The sequence below is a fragment of the Drosophila miranda genome (assembly GCF_003369915.1).
Source record: "Drosophila miranda strain MSH22 chromosome Y unlocalized genomic scaffold, D.miranda_PacBio2.1 Contig_Y1_pilon, whole genome shotgun sequence".
Classification (NCBI taxonomy): domain Eukaryota; kingdom Metazoa; phylum Arthropoda; class Insecta; order Diptera; family Drosophilidae; genus Drosophila; species Drosophila miranda.
Genome location: NW_022881603.1, coordinates 36820969 through 36845468, shown reverse-complemented (window position 1 = coordinate 36845468; position 24500 = coordinate 36820969). Strand labels below are relative to the sequence as shown.

Sequence of the window (24500 nt, the reverse complement as noted above, 5' to 3'; positions counted from 1 at the left end):
CGTCATAAGTCTGTTAATGGTCTTGATGCTTTTAGCATTCCATTTAAGAGAAAAATGCCAGGGTTTACTGGGTATGTCTGGAAATATGTCTATGAGGCTGGATCCCTTCGTCCTACACTTCGTCCTGTAGTCCTCATTCCATTTGTATACTAAAAAGTTCCTAATTTCTCTTTGAGCCTCCTTGTAGCTGTATTTTATATTTATTGTAAACCCCTCACTTGTAGCAGCCTTTGCTGCTACGTCAGTCTTTTCGTTGATGGCCACACCCTTGTGACCAGGGACCCATAGAATGTCAAGTTTCTGAATGTCTGATTGGTTAATTATGTTGTGAAAATCATTCACTAGGTACGAGTCTGTATTCTTATTTTTAATTAAATTAATAGCTCCTAATCCATTACTTAAAATCAAAGCCTTTTTGTAATTATATTTAAGACATAGTTCGCAGGCTTTTTTAAGGCCTACGAGTTCGGCACCTACTGAGGATAATCTGTTTTCTATTTTGTACTTGTGGATATTTCCACTAGGCCATTCTACTATTCCTATGCCACATGTACTTTCTGTAACTGAGGCATCTGTTGATAGAATGTTCCAGTCGTCCTTTCTGTACTTGTTCAGAATCTCATAAAATATAGTTTTTATACCCGATACTCAAAATGAGTATTGGGGTATATTAGATTTGTGGTAAAAGTGGATGTGTGTAACGTCCAGAAGGAATCGTTTCCGACCCCATAAAGTATATATATTCTTGATCAGCATCAATAGCCGAGTCGATTGGGCCCTGTCTGTCTGTCCGTCTGTCCGTCCGTCCGTCTGTCCGTCCCTTTCAGCGCCTAGTGCTCAAAGACTATAAGAGCTAGAGCAACGATGTTTTGGACCCAGACTTCTGTGATATGTCACTGCTACAAAAATATTTCAAAACTTCGCCTCGCCCACTTCCGCCCCACAAAGGACGAAAATCTGTGGCATCCACAATTTTAAAGATATGAGAAAACCAAAAACGTAGAATTGTAGAGAATGACCATATCTGAATTGGATCGTATTATTATTATAGCCAGCATCAAGAAAACAATTTCATTTTTTTCCCGCCCTGTCTCTCTCTAACACACACGTAGCATAGGCGGCTTTGCTTAGAGTAAAACATTAGCGCCTAGATCTCAGAGACTACAAAAGCTAGAGCAACCAAATTTGGTATCCACACTCCTCATATATCGGACCGAGACGAGTTTGTTTCAAAATTTCGCCATACCCCCTTCCGCCCCCGCAAAGGACGAAAATCTGGGGATATTCAAAAATCTCAGAGACTGTTAAGGCTAGAGTAACCAAATTTGGTATCCGCACTCCTGTTAGATCTTACTATAAAACGTGTATCTCAAAATTTCGCCCCACCCCCTTCCGCCCACACAAAGGACGAAAATCTGTTGCATCCACAATATTGCACATTCGAGAAAACTAAAAACGCAGAATCATAGATAATGACCATATCTATCAGATTGCTGAATCTGGATCAGATCAGATCATTTTTATAGCCAATAGGAACAAATCAATTTGCAGTGGCTACGCAGCGCCCGACGTCACGCTCAGACTGATTTTCTGTCTCTCTCGCACGCACTCTTTGTCGTGTCGTTTAATATTAGCGGCGTCTGCCGGAGGAGAGCCATACTGACTTAGTATCGGGTATAACTGTAGAGTTGCGGTGTCCGCAGCAACTCACAACGTTCCCCCTCGTTTTTTTCCTTTATTTGATTGATTGATGTACTTAATTAAAAAAAATATATAAAACAAGGCTTTGAAATTGAAACATAATTTTCAGAATTAAATAATACTATACATATAAACAAAAACGTAACTTTAAATAATAAATGATAGATAAACTACATAAACTCGGTGGATGGCCTAAGACGCGGATTGCGGCTCATTTTCTGCTGGGCCCTGGTCTACGGAACGTGTTTCCCCTGAAGCTTCGATCGACATGTCCTCCTCGCAATCCTCTAGCTTATCGCCGCCAAAGGGCTCATAATCGCTAATAGTGCCTTCTTCGTAGGTGAATTTGAAGTGCCGTACATTTTTCTTTGTACAGAAAATAACTCCACGACTTTCACGCTTGCTGGTCCCTGGTTTTTTCTGAATCGACTGGCGTCCCTTATTGGGAGGGGGGGTATGATTAAGAGCGTTTTGTTCGGCTGCGGCCAATATAGCAGACTTGAGCAGAGTGTTGCCACCATTGGAAGAACGGCTCTCGCCTACAGACATGCGCAGGACGGTGCGAGCAGGAGAGAAGGACCGACGGTCGCGTACTACGATCACACGCTGAGTGCTGCTGCGAGATGGAGTTTGCGGGGCATCGTCCGCTGATACCACATCCGCCTTAGCCTTTTTCATTTCAGCATGGGCCTTGCGGAGTAATTGCATCAAGTTACTGCTGGCCTTGACCTTGGGCTTAGCGTTTAAATTGTTGCCCAGCTTAGACTTTGGTTTGGCCACAGGCTTGGCTGGTATTTTCGATTCCTCAACTGCATCGGGGTCCTGCCAATTGTTCTGTTTCCATCGCTTCAAGTTATCAAAGCGCTTGTCAACATTCTCACTCTGGAGTCGCAGCATGTCCCACCACCCTTCCAGATCCTCTGCCTGGACGGGTTTCGTCTCCTCGCTGCCATCGTAGGGTCGATGGTTCTTGCCCGTAGCTCCCGCCTCGCAACGGTCAATCAGACCGCTGAACTGCATCAATTTCTTGGTAGAGAGCAAATTTGTCTGTCCAATGGCCACATTGATCATATCTATGCCGCCCGTCTCAACCAGATGCGCCTCATTCTCCTTGCTATAGGCTTCCCACTCGCTGCAGATATCTCGCAGTCGTCGAATCTCATTCTCCAGCTGTATGCGAAAGTAGAGCACCGACTCGAGGGCCCGCCGATTGGCAACAGGATACTCCTCACCGGGCAAATACATGCTGTTTCGCTTCTCACGCTCACAGCGAGAGTTGACTTTACCGCGCGAGACGCTCACATATGGACTTAAGTAGTTGGGCTTCTCATCGGAAATCCTGCGAGGAGGGGTTTGCTCCGCAGCTGCCTTCAGAGTAGAATTTTCTTGTTCTTTATCATCTGGATCTGGAAACCAATAATATTACATTTTACTCCATTTTATTCCTGTTGTACTTACCCTTAGCCAGATATGGATCCAAGATCAAACTCTCTTCAGCTGCCGTTTTTATCAAAGAGAACCTAGAAAAGTCAAATTTCCGCTTCGCTTTCGAATCTCGGTGGCTGCTCATTGGACCCACTGGACTCAGATTTGAAATCTCACCCAAGGCTTCTATCATTTCTTGACTGCAGTTGTTCGTATTGCACTGCGTGAATGTGGCCAGAGCAGGGAAACTTATCTTCTCTTCCAGCGGCGTATTGGGAGGCAGTGGGAGTTCAGTGGTCCCAGCCTCAACCAACTCTCTCATCAGCTCCGGCCGATTTCGAACATTCTTTTGAAGACCTACGTATTTGCTGACGTTGCTCTTGGCCTTCATTCTGGTCGAAAATTGGCTGGCAAGCTTGTTTTTTATTGCCGGCCCTTTTGCTACTGCGGTCGACTTAAATTTTCCCGCAGCTCCCCCTCCGCCGCCTCCTTTAATGGGCTTTGGTTTCACTGCTGGTATTTTTAAGGTGGGCTTACTCACGGCCGGCTTTTCGAATGGTTGCGTCCTCACATTTGGCAAATGAACAACCCCATTTGCAGAAGGTCCAACGACCAAATCTGCTGCCTTGGGCTTTGGGCCTGCTGTAGGCTTCAAGGGCAATGCACGTGAAGGTGCAGGCTTCACTGTGGCTGGCTGGACATTCCTTGCTGATGTTTGATGTTTCATGTTTGGTGTTTGGGTCTTCACAGTGACCGGTTGAGGACGCGACGTTGCATGTTGCAGCTTTGCCATGGTTGCCTGAGCTGAGCGCGCAATCTGGATGGATGACCCTGGGTACGCAATTGGGTTGCCAAAGGCTGTTTCCTCTCCGCTGCCGTCTGCGTACCCTGATTTTTTTTTGCCAAAACATATAAGGAGTGCCTTAATGGCGGCACAAATGCCGGAGCGTTCTCCTGCTCTTTCTGGGGGTTTGTCGCAGGTTTAAGTGTTTCGGTTTTATATGTGAACATCTTTTGACCACGACGAGCAATTTGCTCGTTCTTTGTTTGTTCCTTCCTGGCAGCCTTCCAATCCACGAGCGCTTTATGTAAAGGTCCCGGGTGGGGTTCCTCTGCTGCTGAGGCAGCTCTGGTTTTCGATTCTCCTTAGGAGGAGCGACATAGGTAAGGCGTGGCTGCGCCTCCTCTGAAGGCGGTATAGGTGCCGCACGCTTGACGGGAGTTGGACTAACACTAATAATGCGGTTGCTTTGAAAACGATCCTCGCGCTGTTTTGCACGCGCCGCATTCTGGAGTTCCCGGTTCTGCTCATTGAAATTGCGTGGGCTGAAAGCAAGTGATTGCTGTTTATATAATTCCCTGTGGCGCTGCATTATGACGTCGAGCAGTAATTATTTAGGAGTTTAAAAAAAATGGAGGGACGCTTCTTAAGAATGGCGCCTTTTCAGCGTGCCATACCGATGAAAAAACGAACTTAGCCCACTTAAGCCCCTTTATTTAAACTGGATAACAACTCGAGTTAGACCGCGGAAAATAATACTAATAATAATAATAATATTTACCTCTTTTTTAACTGGCAAGGAAACTTTTTTTGATAGATTGGGGACTTGGAATTTGTTTAACAATTTAATCTGGTATTTTGTATGCAGTTTTTTTAAAGGTAGTGCTTTTTTTACACAATAATTTTTAGCGGTATATTTTTCAAAATTTTCACTTTGAAAACTCGTGAAAATTCTAAACAAATCCAATAAGAATGACTAGCAAAAGTTGGCTAATATTTTAGAAAAATAATCTATCAATCGGATAAACTTCATGTTCAGCTATAAAGTCTTAGCAAGCTAATAATATCAAATCACAGAACGATTAGCCCATTGTATGCCAAAGGGGTATTTTAATATTGCACCGAAAATAGTGAAAATCGTGGATATAGTGGGTTTTTTTTTGTGAGTAAAAGAAGGGATAGGAGGTATCTACAATGACTGTTTAAACAGAGGGGTCTTAAGTGGGTATATGTGGCATATTTCAGACCGTATATTTTATCGCCAAGTCACTTAGTACACTAATTTTCTTGCCACAATATCTGGTTCACACACCTTGCAAAATATAAAAATACTTTCCATAGTAGTTTCCAGTATATTAAGGTTATGCACTCACCCTCTTGGCCAATGCCCCAATGTAGAAGTCGTGTAAAAATGCAATTTAGAGCCACATCGATTATTAATGCGGGAAATCATCGAAATCTTGATCACTTGCCATCAAAATCTCAATGTTTTCAAAAATATAAAAAAAGGAATGTAAAAATATGCATAACGGGGGTTTTTCACACTGGCGCTTCCATGGGGCTTATATGGAAAAGAACGGGCCAACAATTTTGAAAAGTACACATATTCCCCTTTATAAAAATGATTTTAATATGTAGCAAATGGGTAGTTACCATGTAAAGAAATAAACTTAGTGGAAATTGTTGACATTTTTTATTGAAACCTTATTTTATAAACAATGCCAATAAAGATGGTACTTAAAATTAGCCACTTTTATATAAAATTGATTAGATTATCGGTTAAAAATATGTGTTCAGTGCTGATAGTCGTTGCTAGCTAGTATTCAACCGAAAGCAATTTTTTTTTTTTTTTTTTTTTTTTTTTTTTTTAGGTTAAATTATCTTAAGGATGATCGGAATTTTGATCGTAGCACTGTGCCACATTGATCAGATACTGGTGATGTAGTTTGGCGAGTTTGACAGGTAGGTATATAAAAAAAAAGAGGAAAATTACTTAACTGTTTTAGAAAATAAACTGAAATTACTTTATAACATGATGAAGAAAAAAGGGGTCAAAAGTTTAAGTCAGCAGTTTTGATGAAGATCGCCAGCTCTCTGAGATGTAGCGGCTCTTTTTTTATTAATAATTGATGTAAATTGTTATAATATTTAAAGATTTTGAATTTCCTTCTGAGCCCGGCAAATCTTTGGCAATCGAAGATCAGGTGTTCGGCATATTCAGTTACATTGCACGTTTCGCAGATATTTGAGTCAATTGCTTTGATTCTGTGTAGGAAGACTTTGTCGTATGTGTGTCCCGTCATAAGTCTGTTAATGGTCTTGATGCTTTTAGCATTCCATTTAAGAGAAAAATGCCAGGGTTTACTGGGTATGTCTGGAAATATGTCTATGAGGCTGGATCCCTTCGTCCTACACTTCGTCCTGTAGTCCTCATTCCATTTGTATACTAAAAAGTTCCTAATTTCTCTTTGAGCCTCCTTGTAGCTGTATTTTATATTTATTGTAAACCCCTCACTTGTAGCAGCCTTTGCTGCTATGTCAGTCTTTTCGTTGATGGCCACACCCTTGTGACCAGGGACCCATAGAATGTCAAGTTTCTGAATGTCAGATTGGTTAATTATGTTGTGAATATCATTCACTAGGTACGAGTCTGTATTCTTATTTTTAATTAAATTAATAGCTCCTAATCCATCACTTAAAATCAAAGCCTTTTTGTAATTATATTTAAGACATAGTTCGCAGGCCTTTTTAAGTCCTACGAGTTCGACACCTACTGAGGAGAATCTGTTTTCTATTTTGTACATGTGGATATTTCCACTAGGCCATTCTACTACTATCCACATGTACTTTCTGTAACTGAGGCATCTGTTGATAGAATGTTCCAGTCGTCCTTTCTGTACTTGTTCAGAATCTCATTAAATATAGTTTTTATTTCTTCATTCGAGTATTCTTCTTTACCCTTAGTTAAAAATTTATCTAATACATGGATTTTGTTACATGTGTTAACACTATCACATTCTTGAGTGTTTACAAAGATGGAATTAAATTCTCTTAAAGTACGTGTGTAACTCGTATCCGCTTTTGAGCGTATTAGCTCGTCAAACATTGTTGGATTGAACCTTTTAATTTTAAGCAGTTCTTTTGCTGTAAGCCATTTCGCCCTGAAAACAGGTGGCATTACACCAGCGAGGACAAAAATTTCGTGTTTGCTTGTGTCAGGTGGCACCCCAACACACCTTCTGAGTGATTTAGCTTGCGCTATTTCTATATCTTTACTTGCTCCAGATCCCATGTCTGAAAAACTTGTGATAGCATATTCTTGTTTTGTTCTAATAAAAGCTTTGAAGATGTTGGTACTTGTTTTAGGTTTTAGACCTGATTTGATAGTAGTCGCATGCTGGAGGAGTCTGTTGCATTTTTATACCCGATACTCAAAATGAGTATTGGGGTATATTAGATTTGTGGTAAAAGTGGATGTGTGTAACGTCCAGAAGGAACCGTTTCCGACCCCATAAAGTATATATATTCTTGATCAGCATCAATAGCCGAGTCGATTGAGCCCTGTCTGTCTGTCCGTCCGTCCGTCTGTCCGTCTGTCCGTTCTGCTCAAAGACTATAAGAGCTAGAGCAACGATGTTTTGGATCCAGACTTCTGTGATATGTCACTGCTACAAAAACATTTCAAAACTTCGCCCCGCCCACGAAAGTCTGTGGCATCCACAATTTTAAAGATATGAGAAAACCAACGTAGAGTTGTAGAGAATGACCATATTTTTAAGACTGCGGAATCTGAATTGGATCGTATTATTATTATAGCCAGCATCAAGAAAACAATTTCATTTTTTCTCGCCCTGTCTCTCTCTAACACACACGTAGCATAGGCGGCTTTGCTTAGAGTAAAACATTAGCGCCTAGATCTCAGAGACTACAAAAGCTAGAGCAACCAAATTCAACCAGTATCCACACTCCTAATATATCGGACCGAGACGAGTTTGTTTCAAAATTTCGCCACACCCCCTTCCGCCCCCGCAAAGGACGAAAATCTGGGGATATTCAAAAAACTCAGAGACTATTAAGGCTAGAGTAACCAAATTTGGTATCCGCACTCCTGTTAGATCTTACTATAAAACGTGTATCTCAAAATTTCACCCCACCTCTTCCGCCCACACAAAGGACGAAAATCTGTTGCATCCACAATATTGCACATTCGAGAAAACTAAAAACGCAGAATCATAGATAATGACTATATCTATCAGATTGCTGAATCTGGATCAGATCAGATCATTTTTATAGCCAATAGGAACAAATCAATTTGCAGTGGCTACGCAGCGCCCGACGTCACGCTCAGACTGATTTTCTGTCTCTCTCGCACGCACTCTTTGTCGTGTCGTTTAATATTAGCAGCGTCTGCCGGAGGAGAGCCATACTGACTTAGTATCGGGTATAACCGTAGAGTTGCGGTGTCCGCAGCAACTCACAACGTTCCCCCTCGTTTTGTTTGTTCTTTAACCATTTTTACATGACTGACATTTGACATGTTTGCGCTAATCAGTCTGCCTAAGAAACGGATATCTTTTCGATTTGGTATAGGCACATTTCTAACAGAAATATTTACCGCTCTGACCTGTCTTTTTCCTACATTCATTGCTGCAGATTTGCTTGGATTGAAGCTAAAACCGAGATCATCACATAGAAGGTTAAAGTCATTTAGTTTTTTATTAAGGTTTTCAACCGCTACAGTAAACTCTCTGTTGTGAGAGAGAGTATAACGAAGTCATCTGCAAATTGCATCATATGAGTATTTCTATCACAGATCTGATGTAGTCTTTTTGTGTATACATTAAAAAGGAGGGTCGACAGACAAGAGCCCTGTGGGATTCCTCCCTGAACTACCTGAACAGCTTCCCCTATTTTCAGTAGTCTCATAGACATAAAACTGATGATCCAGTCAATGTCTCATAGACATAAAACTGATGATCCAGTCAATGTATGTTTTAGGAAAACACTCATTTTCCATTAGTCTTTTTAAGAATTTCAGGTTGACACAATTGTAGGCATTGTTGAGGTCAACAACCACAAGAGTAACGTGTTCCTTGTTCTTTTTCTTTGCCGCTACCACATTGATGACATCATTTATGCACATCGCTGCAGACTTGTTTTTTTGGTATGCATAAGATCTGTAGGGTATAATCTTGTTTTCTTGTATATGCTTTTCCAGCCTGGCTTTCACCATGCCATTTACTGTCTTGGCTAGAACCGAAATGAGGGATATGGGTCGAAAATGTTTTAAGTCAGTCAGATCCATGTTTTTTTTCGGTATTGGTACAATTCTGATAGATCTCCATTCGACTGGGAAATCGCACATAGCCACTCGACGGTTGTAAAAATGTACAAGTTCTGTCTTTATACTAGTGTTAAGAGCACTCAGCATCTCGTATGTGATGTGATCTATTCCTCCTGCCGTTTTTCTGTTTCTGACTAACACAGCCTCTAACTCTTCCAAGGAAAAGAAAGGATTTTCATTGTTCTTGGTTGAGTACATTTCTTCGTCTACATCCTTTGCTTCTGAGGTTATTTGTTCGTTAAGGAATTCCAGGTATGGCCCAGCTTTGTCAGGGTCGAAAATTTCTGGGGTGTCCTCTTGACAGTTTTTTAGATTTCTGAGGAATCTCCAGGCTTCTCTTGAGTTCGATTTTACATTTAACTCTGTTAACTTCCTGGCATAGCTAGTTCTTTTGGCAATTTTAACAGATTTTTTCCATTTAACCTTGAGGTTAACAGCAGAACAATAATTTTGAAAGGAGGGTTCTGAAGCTGCCTTCTTCTGCGACTCTGCAAACTCCCTGAATAATTTGGCTAAATTCTCGTCCCACCATAATTTTGGACATTTGTTTTTGATTTCATAAGTAGCTGCTTTTATTTCCTGTTGGATGTTGTTCGCTAAATTATCCATATCTTTGTCGGCCTCAAACTGGCTTAGCTTTTTCTGTAGCCTGTTTTTGGCAAGGAAAGTTTTGAGTTTGTGTTGATATCCTGCTGTTTCAAAGGTTATTGGGTGATGGTGGCTGCCTCCTAGGTAAAACTTTTCGCATTTCCAATTCTCTATATGAATACCCTTTGTGAAAGTTAAATCGAGTACAGACCCTGATGTTGAGTCGATGTGTCTTCTGAATGTGAGACTGTGGTCATTTGCTAGACTGTAGCCAGCATTTGACATAGCTTGCATGAGAAAAGTTCCCTTTCCACTGTTGGTTCTGTCTCCAGAAAAGGTATGTCTTGCGTTAAAATCTCCTGCAATTATTTCTTTTCCGAATGCATCTAAATATTCAAGGAGATTGTTAATCGCTTGCTTGAAGGATGCAAGAGACAACAAAGGTTCAAAATATACTGAGGTGATAAGAAATTTATCTTTGTTGTTGATGGTTCTTGCTATAATTATATCTTGCTCTGTCTCATATATCAGTCTTTTAACTCTTAATTCTTTTTTGTAGGCAATCGCCACTCCTCCATAACCGTCCTCTCTATGTTTTTCTAACATATTGAAGTTAGCTAGTTTCCTAAAACGGAGATCGTGAGAGAAAACTTCAGCCAGAATGGCAAAGTCGAAGTTTTCATTGTTTAAGTAGAATACTAGGTCGTTTTTATTGGCTTTAATAGATTGAATGTTATGTTGTAAAAATTTCACATTTATTTAGATGTTTTAAAAAGGTTCGTTTCTCTCTGTTTGTTCATTTTTCTGTCTGCATTATTTTCCATATTGTAATCATTTGTACTGGTCACTTTTTTTGATGGATGTGACACATCATTTGAGTCGACTAAACGAGACAACATGTCAACCATCTGTTGAATAGTAAATTTGTTTTCTTTTAGTTCTTTGTTTTTAAAAAATGGTACGTGATTACTAGAATCGCTGGTATATGATTCTAAGTGATAGGGGGGTTTTTGTGCAGGAACCAAAGGTCTCTGCACTAACCTGCTCGCATAACTGTGTTTTTTTAAAACTTCATTTGCTTTAACGTTTTTGGTTTGAACATTTTCCTCATTTATGTCTAGTTTTGGATAGTTTTTTTCATAATTATCTAACAGCGAAAAATTTTGATGGATTGAGTAAGTGCTTAGCACTTCCTTACGCGCGATTTTTTTGATTGTCATTATTTTGTTAATGTCCATCTCCTTTTCCCATACTGGGCACATCAGTCTGTCCCTAGCTGAGTGATTTTTCCCATTGCAAAGGATACACTTGAGACCAGTGCACGACCCATTGCACTCCTCGACTCCGCATTTATAGCACCTCCTAGCTGATTTGCATCTGGTCGAAGTGTGACCAAGTCTGCCACAATTATAACATTGCCTTACTCTGGGAACAAAAGAGATACCTTTTCTGGGATGTCTGAACCCTCAAAACCAATTTTGACTGTTTCTAATGGTATGAGCTTGAATGTTTCGTTGTTGTCATCGGTTGTAATTTTCTGCCTTCTTGCTAATCCTTCAATTGACTTAATTTTTATGTTAGAAGTAATATTATCCATAATTTCATTCTCAGAAAAACCGAGGGGCACCCCTTTAATTACTCCATAGGATTCCACATAGTCTTTTGGTATAAATACCACTAAATTCATTTTTTTTAACTCCTCATTTAAAACTAAATCATTTGCTTCGCTGAAAACCTTAAAATAAATCTTGAATAGAGTGGCGCAAGAGCTACGATTTCTTTAATTCCTTTGATTTTAAGGTGTCTTATTTTTTCAAAAAAGAATAAGCCATTTTTGGTGTTTTTGTTTTCGAAGATGGTACTGTTCTTAGTCGATACTAGTACAGCCGCATCACCGATTAGGCACTCACTATACAACACTGTTTCTCTTTCGATACCTACATTTGATGGGTTTATAATCGGATTAGTATTTTTATTCAGTGTTTTAGTCATTTCAGTATTTCCAGTAAAACCATTTATGGCATTTGTGTGAGAATTGTGAACGGTCACACCGTCAGAAGCCTCCACCATTTTGTTACTGTCATCGTCTATCAGCATTTTGTTATTTATGTCTGTATTGGTGTTGTCGCTTTTTTGTTCCTTGCGCATCTTTTTTGCTGGGTACTTTTCGTTAGTCAAGCTGTCGAATATGTCCTCTTTCACACCTGAACACAAAGCACTGAAGTTTTTTGCTATTGTTTTTTGGGGTTGAATTTTGCCGCTTTTTGCCACCTGATCAGGGGGTTTCAATTTGGCAGACACCGAGTGACCGGCGTCCGCCATACTTGCTGGCTTAACCAGATTGCCAAAGACTTACCTCTCCTTTGGGAAATGAAAAGAGGAATAATTTATATATTGATGAAGATTTGTATGAAATAAACAATGATCCAATTTGTACAATCACTTTTAATTAAGCCTTTGTTGCTTGGAAAAAGTCACTTTTCAGACTGTTAAGAAAAAACACGACCGGTCTCGCTCGCTGATGAAACGGAAGTGACCGAAAGCAATTTGATTCAGCTTGAATACAAATAATACGTCAGTATATTTTCGGCATATTTTGAAATTTGTGACGTAGTTTCGGTATATTTCTGAGTGTCTGTTTACCATTGCACGTATGAAAATAAAAGTGAATAATAAAAGTAAGCAAAAATAAGCATTCAACTTTATCAAGTGTGTGTCAAGTGTCGAGAAAGAGAATACGTCTTTAGACAGCTACGACAGAGCCTGGAATATGTATTAATAAATGCAGTAGACACCCCACGAAATTCGCCGAATAAATACAAGTGTGTGCGTGTGTTTATTAGAGTTAAAAAAACTAAAACAAACCCAATCGAACATCTTTGGGACATTTTAGAAAGATTGGTACGGAAGTATAACATCAGTAGTCGGGAAAGCCTCAAAACCGCCCTCATTCGAGCTTGGGCCAAAGTTCCGCCCACAACAACCGAAAATTTGGTGGCATCGATGCCCCGACGACTACAGGCTGTAATAGATGCCAATGGTGGACCAACCAAATATTAAAAGTATAAAAAGTATTAATATTAAGATGACTTTGAGACTATAATACAAAAGCATAGAGGCTGTATGTACACTTTTTTCCGTGAACATTTTATGTTTTTTCGTTGTAACTTTAGTATACATAATTTTTGTTTAAGTTTTTTTTCTGAAATAATAATAACTTTAAGTGTCCTAAATAATGGCATACCAACTTTTTTAATTTTCATTGCGAAAACCCGAAATATTGAAAAGTTGGTGCTGTATGTTGACTTTTTTCCTTGACTGTATAATAAAATGGAAATCAAAGTAATAAGAGCACTATTTTAATCTCAACAGAGCTGGAAAATACGAAAGAAACCCTCATACATATGTATGTATGCTGTGCGCGTGTGTGAGTGTGGTGCATTCAATGCTGATAAAACAACACAAAACGAGGGGGAACGTTGTGAGTTGCTGCGTACACCGCAACTCTACAGTTATACCCGATACTAAGTCAGTATGGCTCTTCTGCGGCAGACGCCGCTAATATTGAACCACACGACAAAGAGTGCGTGCGAGAGAGACAGAAAATCAGTCTGAGCTTGTCGTCGGGCGCTGCGTGGCCACTGCAAATTTATTTCTTGCTTTTGGCTACAAAAATGATCCGATCTGATCCAGATTCAGCCATCTGATAGATATGGTCATTATCTATGATTCTGCGTTTTTAGTTTTCTCGAATGTGCAATATTGTGGATGCAACAGATTTTCCCAATACTCATTTTGAGTATCGGGTATAAAAACAGAGCAAGTGACTAAAAGGCGACAAACACAAAACTACGCGCTATTCATTACGCACGGAGCAACAACAATACCCGATACTCAAAATGAGTATTGGGGTATATTAGATTTGTGGTAAAAGTCGATGTGTGTCCGTCCCCTTCAGCGCCTAGTGCTCAAAGACTATAAGAGCTAGAGCAACGATGTTTTGGACCCAGACTTCTGTGATATGTCACTGCTACAAAAATATTTCAAAACTTCGCCCCGCCCACTTCCGCCCCCACAAAGGACGAAAATCTGTGGCATCCACAATTTTAAAGATATGAGAAAACCAAAAACGTAGAATTGTAGAGAATGACCATATCTTTAAGACTGCGGAATCTGATTTGGATCGTATTATTATTATAGCCAGCATCAAGAAAACAATTTCATTTTTTTCTCGCCCTGTCTCTCTCTAACACACACGTAGCATAGGCGGCTTTGCTTAGAGTAAAACATTAGCGCCTAGATCTCAGAGACTACAAAAGCTAGAGCAACCAAATTTGGTATCCACACTCCTAATATATCGGACCGAGACGAGTTTGTTTCAAAATTTCGCCACACCCCCTTCCGCCCCCGCAAAGGACGAAAATCTGGGGATATTCAAAAATCTCAGAGACTATTAAGGCTAGAGTAACCAAATTTGGTATCCGCACTCCTGTTAGATCTTACTATAAAACGTGTATCTCAAAATTTCACCCCACCCCCTTCCGCCCACACAAAGGACGAAAATCTGTTGCATCCACAATATTGCACATTCGAGAAAACTAAAAACGCAGAATCATAGATAATGACCATATCTATCAGATTGCTGAATCTGGATCAGATCAGATCATTTTTATAGCCAATAGGAACAAATCAATTTGCAGTGGCTACGCAGCGCCCGACGTCACGCTCAGACTGATTTTCTGTCTCTCTCGCACGCACTCTTTGTCGTCTCGTTTAATATTAGCGGCGTCTGCCGGAGGAGAGCCATACTGACTTAGTATCGGGTATAACTGTAGAGTTGCGGTGTCCGCAGCAACTCACAACGTTCCCCCTCGTTTTTTTCCTTTATTTGATTGATTGATGTACTTAATTAAAAAAAAAATATAAAACAAGACTTTGAAATTGAAACATAATTTTCAGAATTAAATAATACTATACATATAAACAAAAACGTAACTTTAAATAATAAATGATAGATAAACTACATAAACTCGGTGGATGGCCTAAGACGCGGATTGCGGCTCATTTTCTGCTGGGCCCTGGTCTACGGAACGTGTTTCCCCTGAAGCTTCGATCGACATGTCCTCCTCGCAATCCTCTAGCTTATCGCCGCCAAAGGGCTCATCATCGCTAATAGTGCCTTCTTCGTAGGTGAATTTGAAGTGCCGTACATTTTTCTTTGTACTGAAAATAACACCACGACTTTCACGCTTGCTGGTCCCTGGTTTTTTCAGAATCGACTGGCGTCCCTTATTGGGAGGGGGGGTATGATTAAGAGCGTTTTGTTCGGCTGCGGCCAATATAGCAGACTTGAGCAGAGTGTTGCCACCATTGGAAGAACGGCTCTCGCCTACAGACATGCGCAGGACGGTGCGAGCAGGAGAGAAGGACCGACGGTCGCGTACTACGATCACACGCTGAGTGCTGCTGCGAGATGGAGTTTGCGGGGCATCGTCCGCTGATACCACATCCGCCTTAGCCTTTTTCATTTCAGCATGGGCCTTGCGGGGTAATTGCATCAAGTTACTGCTGGCCTTGACCTTGGGCTTAGCGTTTAAATTGTTGCCCAGCTTAGACTTTGGTTTGGCCACAGGCTTGGCTGGTATTTTCGATTCCTCAACTGCATCGGGGTCCTGCCAATTGTTCTGTTTCCATCGCTTCAAGTTATCAAAGCGCTTGTCAACATTCTCACTCTGGAGTCGCAGCATGTCCCACCACCCTTCCAGATCCTCTGCCTGGACGGGTTTCGTCTCCTCGCTGCCATCGTAGGGTCGATGGTTCTTGCCCGTAGCTCCCGCCTCGCAACGGTCAATCAGACCGCTGAACTGCATCAATTTCTTGGTAGAGCGCAAATTTGTCTGTCCAATGGCCACATTGATCATATCTATGCCGCCCGTCTCAACCAGATGCGCCTCATTCTCCTTGCTATAGGCTTCCCACTCGCTGCAGATATCTCGCAGTCGTCGAATCTCATTCTCCAGCTGTATGCGAAAGTAGAGCACCGACTCGAGGGCCCGCCGATTGGCAACAGGATACTCCTCACCGGGCAAATACATGCTGTTTCGCTTCTCACGATCACAGCGAGAGTTGACTTTACCGCGCGAGACGCTCACATATGGACTTAAGTAGTTGGGCTTCTCATCGGAAATCCTGCGGAGGAGGGGTTTGCTCCGCAGCTGCCTTCAGAGTAGAATTTTCTTGTTCTTTATCATCTGGATCTGGAAACCAATAATATTACATTTTACTCCATTTTATTCCTGTTGTACTTACCCTTAGCCAGATATGGATCCAAGATCAAACTCTCTTCAGCTGCCGTTTTTATCAAAGAGTACCTAGAAAAGTCAAATTTCCGCTTCGCTTTCGAATCTCGGTGGCTGCTCATTGGACCCACTGGACTCAGATTTGAAATCTCACCCAAGGCTTCTATCATTTCTTGACTGCAATTGTTCGTCTTGCACTGCGTGAATGTGGCCAGAGCAGGGAAACTTATCTTCTCTTCCAGCGGCGTATTGGGAGGCAGTGGGAGTTCAGTGGTCCCAGCCTCAACCAACTCTCTCATCAGCTCCGGCCGATTTCGAACATTCTTTTGAAGACCTACGTACTTGCTGACGTTGCTCTTGGCCTTCATTCTGGTCGACAATTGGCTGGCAAGCTTGTTTTTTATTGCCGGCCCTTTTGCTACTGCGGTCGACTTAAATTTTCCCGCAGCTCCCCCTCCGCCGCATCCTTGAATTGGCTTTGGTTTCACTGCTGGTATTTTTAAGGTGGGCTTACTCACGGCCGGCTTTTCGAATGGTTGCGTCCTCACATTTGGCAAATGAACAACCCCATTTGCAGAAGGTCCAACGACCAAATCTGCTGCCTTGGGCTTTGGGCCTGCTGTAGGCTTCAAGGGCAATGCACGTGAAGGTGCAGGCTTCACTGTGGCTGGCTGGACATTCCTTGCTGATGTTTGATGTTTCATGTTTGATGTTTGGGTCTTCACAGTGACCGGCTGAGGAAGCGACGTTGCATGTTGCAGCTTTGCCATGGTTGCCGCAGGCTGAGCGCGCAATCTGGATGGATGACCCTGGGTACGCAATTGGGTTGCCAAAGGCTGTTTCCTCTCCGCTGCCGTCTGCGTACACTGAGTTTTTTTTGCCAAAACATATAAGGAGTGCCTTTTTGGCGGCACAAATGCCGGAGCGTTCTCCTGCTCTTTCTGGGGGTTTGTCGCAGGTTTAAGTGTTTCGGTTTTATATGTGAACATCTTTTGACCACGACGAGCAATTTGCTCGTTCTTTGTTTGTTCCTTCCTGGCAGCCTTCCAATCCACGAAGCGCTTTATGTAAAGGTCCCGGGTGGGGTTCCTCTGCTGCTGAGGCAGCTCTGGTTTTCGATTCTCCTTAGGAGGCGCGACATAGGTAAGGCGTGGCTGCGCCTCCTCTGAGGGCGGTATAGGTGCCGCACGCTTGACGGGAGTTGGACTAACACTAATAATGCGGTTGCTTTGAAAACGATCCTCGCGCTGTTTTGCACGCGCCGCATTCTGGAGTTCCCGGTTCTACTCATTGAAATTGCGTGGGCTGAAAGCAAGTGATTGCTGTTTATATAATTCCCTGTGGCGCTGCATTATGACGTCGAGCAGTAATTATTTAGGAGTTTAAAAAAAATGGAGGGACGCTTCTTAAGAATGGCGCCTTTTCAGCGTGCCATACCGATGATAACAACTCGAGTTAGACCGCGGAAAATAATACTAATAATAATAATATTTACCTCTTTTTTACCTGGCAAGGAACTTTTTTTGATAGATTGGGGACTTGGAATTTGTTTAACAATTTAGTCTGGTATTTTGTATGCAGTTTTTTTAAAGGTTTTTTACACAATAATTTTTAGCGGTATATTTTTCAAAATTTTCACTTTGAAAACTCGTGAAAATTCTAAACAAATCCAATAAGAATGACTAGCAAAAGTTGGCTACTATTTTAGAAAAATAATCTATCAATCGGATAAACTTCATGTTCAGCTATAAAGTCATAGCAAGCTAATAATATCAAATCACAGAACGATTAGCCCATTGTATGCCAAAGGGGTATTTTAATATTGCACCGAAAATAGTGAAAATCGTGGATATAGTGGGTTTTTTTTTGTGAGTAAAAGAAGGGATAGGAGGTATCTACAATGACTGTTTAAATAGAGGGGTCTTAAGTGGGTATATGTGGCATATTTCAGACCGTATATTTTATCGCCAAGTCACTTAGTACACTAATTTTCTTGCCGCAATGTCTGGTTCACACACCTTGCAAAATATAAAAATACTTTCCATAGTATTTTCCAGTATATTAAGGTTATGCACTCACATTGGCCAATGCCCCAATGTAGAAGTCGTGTAAAAATGCAATTTAGAGCCACATCGATTATTAATGCGGGAAATCATCGAAATCTTGATCACTTGCCATCAAAATCTCAATGTTTTCAAAAATATAAAAAAAGGAATGTAAAAATATGCATAACGGGGGTTTTTCACACTGGCGCTTCCATGGGGCTTATATGGAAAAGAACGGGCCAACAATTTTGAAAAGTACACATATTCCCCTTTATAAAAATGATTTTAATATGTAGCAAATGGGGTGTTACCATGTAAAGAAATAAACTTAGTGGAAATTGTTGACATTTTTTATTGAAACCTTATTTTATAAACAATGCCAATAAAGATGGTACTTAAAATTAGCCACTTTTATATAAAATTGATAAGATTATCGGTTAAAAATATGTGTTCAGTGCTGATAGTCGTTGCTAGCTAGTATTCAACCGAAAGCAATTTTTTTTTTTTTTTTTTTTTTTTTGGTTTTAAATCATCTCAAGGATGATCGGAATTTTGATCGTATCTCTGTAGCCACATTGATCAGATACTGGTGATGTAGTTTGGCGAGTTTGACAGGTCGGTATATAAAAAAAAAGAGGAAAATTACTTAACTGTTTTAGAAAATAAACTGAAATTACTTTATAACATGATGAAGAAAAAAGGGGTCAAAAGTTTAAGTAAGCAGTTTTGATGAAGATTGCCAGCTCTCTGAGATGTAGCGGCTCTTTTTTTTATTAATAATTGATGTAAATTGTTATAATATTTAAAGATTTTGAATTTCTTCCTGAGCCCGGCAAATCTTTGGCAATCGAAGATCAGGTGTTCGGCATATTCAGTTACATTGCACGTTTCGCAGATATTTGAGTCAATTGCTTTGATTCTGTGTAGGAAGACTTTGTCGTATGTGTGTCCCGTCATAAGTCTGTTAATGGTCTTGATGCTTTTAGCATTCCATTTAAGAGAAAAATGCCAGGGTTTACTGGGTATGTCTGGAAATATGTCTATGAGGCTGGATCCCTTCGTCCTACACTTCGTCCTGTAGTCCTCATTCCATTTGTATACTAAAAAGTTCCTAATTTCTCTTTGAGCCTCCTTGTAGCTGTATTTTATATTTATTGTAAACCCCTCACTTGTAGCAGCCTTTGCTGCTATGTCAGTCTTTTCGTTGATGGCCACACCCTTGTGACCAGGGACCCATAGAATGTCAAGTTTCTGAATGTCTGATTGGTTAATTATGTTGTGAATATCATTCACTAGGTAGCTCCTAATCCATCACTTAAAATCAAAGCCTTTTTGTAATTATATTTAAGACATAGTTCGCAGGCCTTTTTAAGGCCTACGAGTTCGGCACCTACTGAGGATAATCTGTTTTCTATTTTGTACTTGTGGATATTTCCACTAGGCCATTCTACTATTCCTATGCCACATGTACTTTCTGTATCTGAGGCATCTGTTGATAGAATGTTCCAGTCGTCCTTTCTGTACTTGTTCAGAATCTCATAAAATATAGTTTTTATACCCGATACTCAAAATGAGTATTGGGGTATATTAGATTTGTGGTAAAAGTGGATGTGTGTAACGTCCAGAAGGAATCGTTTCCGACCCCATAAAGTATATATATTCTTGATCAGCATCAATAGCCGAGTCGATTGAGCCCTGTCTGTCTGTCCGTCTGTCCGTCCGTCCGTCTGTCCGTCCCCTTCAGCGCCTAGTGCTCAAAGACTATAAGAGCTAGAGCAACGATGTTTTGGACCCAGACTTCTGTGATATGTCACTGCTACAAAAATATTTCAAAACTTCGCCCCGCCCACTTCCGCCCCACAAAAGACGAAAATCTGTGGCATCCACAATTTTAAAGATATGAGAAAACCAAGAACGTAGAATTGTAAAGAATGACCATATCTTTAAGACTGCGGAATCTGAATTGGATCGTATTTTTATTATAGTCAGCATCAAGAAAACAATTTCATTTTTTCTCGCCCTGTCTCTCTCTAACACACACGTAGCATAGGCGGCTTTGCTTAGAGTAAAACATTAGCGCCTAGATCTCAGAGACTACAAAAGCTAGAGCAACCAAATTTGGTATCCACACTCCTAATATATCGGACCGAGACGAGTTTGTTTCAAACTTTCGCCACCCCCCCTTCCGCCCCCGCAAAGGACGAAAATCTGGGGATATTCAAAAATCTCAGAGAATATTAAGGCTAGAGTAACCAAATTTAGTATCCGCACTCCTGTTAGATCTTACTATAAAACGTGTATCTCAAAATTTCGCCCCACCCCCTTCCGCCCACACAAAGGACGAAAATCTGTTGCATCCACAATATTGCACATTCGAGAAAACTAAAAACGCAGAATCATAGATAATGACCATATCTATCAGATTGCTGAATCTGGATCAGATCAGATCATTTTTATAGCCAATAGGAACAAATCGATTTGCACTGGCTACGCAGCGCCCGACGTCACGCTCAGACTGTTTTTCTGTCTCTCTCGCACGCACTCTTTGTCGTGTCGTTTAATATTAGCGGCGTCTGCCGGAGGAGAGCCATACTGACTTAGTATCGGGTATAACTGTAGAGTTGCGGTGTCCGCAGCAACTCACAACGTTCCCCCTCGTTTTTTTCCTTTATTTGATTGATTGATGTACTTAATTAAAAAAAATATATAAAACAAGGCTTTGAAATTGAAACATAATTTTCAGAATTAAATAATACTATACATATAAACAAAAACGTAACTTTAAATAATAAATGATAGATAAACTACATAAACTCGGTGGATGGCCTAAGACGCGGATTGCGGCTCATTTTCTGCTGGGCCCTGGTCTACGGAACGTGTTTCCCCTCAAGCTTCGATCGACATGTCCTCCTCGCAATCCTCTAGCTTATCGCCGCCAAAGGGCTCATCATCGCTAATAGTGCCTTCTTCGTAGGTGAATTTGAAGTGCCGTACATTTTTCTTTGTACTGAAAATAACTCCACGACTTTCACGCTTGCTGGTCCCTGGTTTTTTCAGAATCGACTGGCGTCCCTTATTGGGAGGGGGGGTATGATTAAGAGCGTTTTGTTCGGCTGCGGCTCTCGCCTACAGACATGCGCAGGACGGTGCGAGCAGGAGAGAAGGACCGACGGTCGCGTACTACGATCACACGCTGAGTGCTGCTGCGAGATGGAGTTTGCGGGGCATCGTCCGCTGATACCACATCCGCCTTAGCCTTTTTCATTTCAGCATGGGCCTTGCGGAGTAATTGCATCAAGTTACTGCTGGCCTTGACCTTGGGCTTAGCGTTTAAATTGTTGCCCAGCTTAGACTTTGGTTTGGCCACAGGCTTGGCTGGTATTTTCGATTCCTCAACTGCATCGGGGTCCTGCCAATTGTTCTGTTTCCATCGCTTCAAGTTATCAAAGCGCTTGTCAACATTCTCACTCTGGAGTCGCAGCATGTCCCACCACCCTTCCAGATCCTCTGCCTGGACGGGTTTCGTCTCCTCGCTGCCATCGTAGGGTCGATGGTTCTTGCCCGTAGCTCCCGCCTCGCAACGGTCAATCAGACCGCTGAACTGCATCAATTTCTTGGTATAGAGCAAATTAGTCTGTCCAATGGCCACATTGATCATATCTATGCCGCCCGTCTCAACCAGATGCGCCTCATTCTCCTTGCTATAGGCTTCCCACTCGCTGCAGATATCTCGCAGTCGTCGAATCTCATTCTCCAGCTGTATGCGAAAGTAGAGCACCGACTCGAGGGCCCGCCGATTGGCAACAGGATACTCCTCACCGGGCAAATACATGCTGTTTCGCTTCTCACGATCACAGCGAGAGTTGACTTTACCGCGCGAGACGCTCACATATGGACTTAAGTAGTTGGGCTTCTCATCGGAAATCCTGCGAGGAGGGGTTTGCTCCGCAGCTGCCTTCAGAGTAGAATTTTCTTGTTCTTTATCATCTGGATCTGGAAACCAATAATATTACATTTTACTCCATTTTATTCCTGTTGTACTTACCCTTAGCCAGATATGGATCCAAGATCAAACTCTCTTCAGCTGCCGTTTTTATCAAAGAGTACCTAGAAAAGTCAAATTTCCGCTTCGCTTTCGAATCTCGGTGGCTGCTCATTGGACCCACTGGACTCAGATTTGAAATCTCACCCAAGGCTTCTATCATTTCTTGACTGCAATTGTTCGTCTTGCACTGCGTGAATGTGGCCAGAGCAGAGAAACTTATCTTCTCTTCCAGCGGCGTATTGGGAGGCAGTGGGAGTTCAGTGGTCCCAGCCTCAACCAACTCTCTCATCAGCTCCGGCCGATTTCGAACATTCTTTTGAAGACCTACGTACTTGCTGACGTTGCTCTTGGCCTTCATTCTGGTCGACAATTGGCTGGCAAGCTTGTTTTTTATTGCCGGCCCTTTTGCTACTGCGGTCGACTTAAATTTTCCCGCAGCTTCTGGGGGTTTGTCGCAGGTTTAAGTGTTTCGGTTTTATATGTGAACATCTTTTGACCACGACGAGCAATTTGCTCGTTCTTTGTTTGTTCCTTCCTGGCAGCCTTCCAATCCACGAAGCGCTTTATGTAAAGGTCCCGGGTGGGGTTCCTCTGCTGCTGAAGCAGCTCTGGTTTTCGATTCTCCTTAGGAGGAGCGACATAGGTAAGGCGTGGCTGCGCCTCCTCTGAGGGCGGTATAGGTGCCGCACGCTTGACGGGAGTTGGACTAACACTAATAATGCGGTTGCTTTGAAAACGATCCTCGCGCTGTTTTGCACGCGCCGCATTCTGGAGTTCCCGGTTCTGCTCATTGAAATTGCGTGGGCTGAAAGCAAGTGATTGCTGTTTATATAATTCCCTGTGGCGCTGCATTATGACGTCGAGCAGTAATTATTTAGGAGTTTAAAAAAAATGGAGGGACGCTTCTTAAGAATGGCGCCTTTTCAGCGTGCCATACCGATGAAAAAACGAACTTAGCCCACTTAAGCCCCTTTATTTAAACTGGATAACAACTCGAGTTAGACCGCGGAAAATAATACTAATAATAATAATATTTACCTCTTTTTTACCTGGCAAGGAAACTTTTTTTGATAGATTGGGGACTTGGAATTTGTTTAACAATTTAATCTGGTATTTTGTATGCAGTTTTTTCAAAATTTTTACTTTGAAAACTCGTGAAAATTCTAAACAAATCCAATAAGAATGACTAGCAAAAGTTGGCTACTATTTTAGAAAAATAATCTATCAATCGGATAAACTTCATGTTCAGCTATAAAGTCCTAGCAAGCTAATAATATCAAATCACAGAACGATTAGCCCATTGTATGCCAAAGGGGTATTTTTATATTGCACCGAAAATAGTGAAAATCGTGGATATAGTGGGTTTTTTTTTTGTGAGTAAAAGAAGGGATAGGAGGTATCTACAATGACTGTTTAAATAGAGGTCTTAAGTGGGTATATGTGGCATATTTCAGACCGTATATTTTATCGCCAAGTCACTTAGTACACTGATTTTCTTGCCACAATGTCTGGCTCACACACCTTGCAAAATATAAAAATACTTTCCATAGTATTTTCCAGTATATTAAGGTTATGCACTCACCCTCTTGGCCAATGCCCCAATGTAGAAGTCGTGTAAAAATGTAATTTAGAGCCACATCGATTATTAATGCGGGAAATCATCGAAATCTTGATCACTTGCCATCAAAATCTCAATGTTTTCAAAAATATAAAAAAAAGGAATGTAAAAATATGCATAACGGGGGTTTTTCACACTGGCGCTTCAATGGGGCTTATATGGAAAAGAACGGGCCAACAATTTTGAAAAGTACACATATTCCCCTTTATAAAAATGATTTTAATATGTAGCAAATGGGTAGTTACCATGTAAAGAAATAAACTTAGTGGAAATTGTTGACATTTTTTATTGAAACCTTATTTTATAAACAATGCCAATAAAGATGGTACTTAAAATTAGCCACTTTTATATAAAATTGATTAGATTATCGGTTAAAAATATGTGTTCAGTGCTGATAGTCGTTGCTAGCTAGTATTCAACCGAAAGCAATTTTTTTTTTTTTTTTTTTTTTTTTTTTTGGTTTTAAATCATCTGAAGGATGATCGGAAATTTGATCGTAGCACTGTAGCCACATTGATCAGATACTGGTGATGTAGTTTGGCGAGTTTGACAGGTCGGTATATAAAAAACGAGGGGGAACGTTGTGAGTTGCTGCGGACACCGCAACTCTACGGTTATACCCGATACTAAGTCAGTATGGCTCTCCTCCGGCAG

The 24500-nt window shown here is 41.2% G+C and overlaps 5 protein-coding genes across 6 annotated transcripts; all 5 read right to left on the bottom strand.

The window, feature by feature from the left end:
• Positions 1–1785: 1785 nt before the first annotated feature.
• LOC117191129 (guanylate kinase-associated protein mars-like) lies at positions 1786–4025 on the bottom strand. The gene is made up of 2 exons (XM_033396091.1): positions 3160–4025; positions 1786–3107 (listed from the first exon to the last, which is right to left on the bottom strand). The coding sequence occupies exons 1-2, from the start codon at positions 3917–3919 to the stop codon at positions 1894–1896; spliced, it is 1974 nt and encodes a 657-aa protein (XP_033251982.1). The 5' UTR covers positions 3920–4025; the 3' UTR covers positions 1786–1893.
• A 9-nt stretch (positions 4026–4034) lies between these two features.
• LOC117191159 (guanylate kinase-associated protein mars-like) lies at positions 4035–4628 on the bottom strand. Its single transcript, XM_033396126.1, has one exon. It carries the CDS (start codon positions 4497–4499, stop codon positions 4050–4052), a length of 450 nt encoding a protein of 149 aa, XP_033252017.1. The 5' UTR covers positions 4500–4628; the 3' UTR covers positions 4035–4049.
• Positions 4629–14773: 10145 nt separating this feature from the next.
• Positions 14774–23351, bottom strand: LOC117191133 (guanylate kinase-associated protein mars-like). Of its 2 annotated transcripts, XM_033396095.1 has the most exons (5): positions 23267–23351; positions 22229–23209; positions 21310–22176; positions 15004–15228; positions 14774–14922 (listed from the first exon to the last, which is right to left on the bottom strand). In XM_033396095.1, exons 2-5 carry the CDS (start codon positions 22584–22586, stop codon positions 14882–14884), a joined length of 1491 nt encoding a protein of 496 aa, XP_033251986.1. In that variant the 5' UTR covers positions 22587–23209; positions 23267–23351; the 3' UTR covers positions 14774–14881. The 2 variants fall into 2 exon arrangements, with proteins under 2 accessions (XP_033251986.1, XP_033251985.1); XM_033396094.1 differs by having other exon boundaries at positions 14774–15228.
• LOC117191645 (guanylate kinase-associated protein mars-like) lies at positions 14882–15934 on the bottom strand. Its single transcript, XM_033396453.1, has one exon. The coding sequence runs from the start codon at positions 15932–15934 to the stop codon at positions 14882–14884; it is 1053 nt and encodes a 350-aa protein (XP_033252344.1).
• On the bottom strand, positions 21070–22586 carry LOC117191644 (guanylate kinase-associated protein mars-like). Its single transcript, XM_033396452.1, has 3 exons — positions 22229–22586; positions 21314–22176; positions 21070–21255 (listed from the first exon to the last, which is right to left on the bottom strand). The coding sequence occupies exons 1-3, from the start codon at positions 22584–22586 to the stop codon at positions 21070–21072; spliced, it is 1407 nt and encodes a 468-aa protein (XP_033252343.1).
• Positions 23352–24500: the final 1149 nt, after the last annotated feature.

What these genes read in the sequence shown, in the direction of transcription:
- LOC117191129 (XM_033396091.1), bottom strand. Translation starts at nt 3,919, where the DNA reads ATGGCAAAGCTGCAACATGCAACGTCGCGTCCTCAACCGGTCACTGTG. An exon ending in GGATCCATATCTGGCTAAGG is followed by an intron (nt 3,108 to 3,159) that starts GTAAGTACAACA and finishes ATTGGTTTCCAG; the next exon opens with ATCCAGATGATAAAGAACAA.
- LOC117191159 (XM_033396126.1), bottom strand. Translation starts at nt 4,499, where the DNA reads ATGCAGCGCCACAGGGAATTATATAAACAGCAATCACTTGCTTTCAGC.
- LOC117191645 (XM_033396453.1), bottom strand. Translation starts at nt 15,934, where the DNA reads ATGTATTTGCCCGGTGAGGAGTATCCTGTTGCCAATCGGCGGGCCCTC.
- LOC117191133 (XM_033396094.1), bottom strand. Translation starts at nt 22,586, where the DNA reads ATGAAGGCCAAGAGCAACGTCAGCAAGTACGTAGGTCTTCAAAAGAAT. An exon ending in GGATCCATATCTGGCTAAGG is followed by an intron (nt 22,177 to 22,228) that starts GTAAGTACAACA and finishes ATTGGTTTCCAG; the next exon opens with ATCCAGATGATAAAGAACAA. An exon ending in CGTCCTGCGCATGTCTGTAG is followed by an intron (nt 15,229 to 21,309) that starts GCGAGAGCCGCA and finishes GCATGTCTGTAG; the next exon opens with GCGAGAGCCGTTCTTCCAAT.
- LOC117191644 (XM_033396452.1), bottom strand. Translation starts at nt 22,586, where the DNA reads ATGAAGGCCAAGAGCAACGTCAGCAAGTACGTAGGTCTTCAAAAGAAT. An exon ending in GGATCCATATCTGGCTAAGG is followed by an intron (nt 22,177 to 22,228) that starts GTAAGTACAACA and finishes ATTGGTTTCCAG; the next exon opens with ATCCAGATGATAAAGAACAA. An exon ending in GCACCGTCCTGCGCATGTCT is followed by an intron (nt 21,256 to 21,313) that starts GTAGGCGAGAGC and finishes CCTCCCAATAAG; the next exon opens with GGACGCCAGTCGATTCTGAA.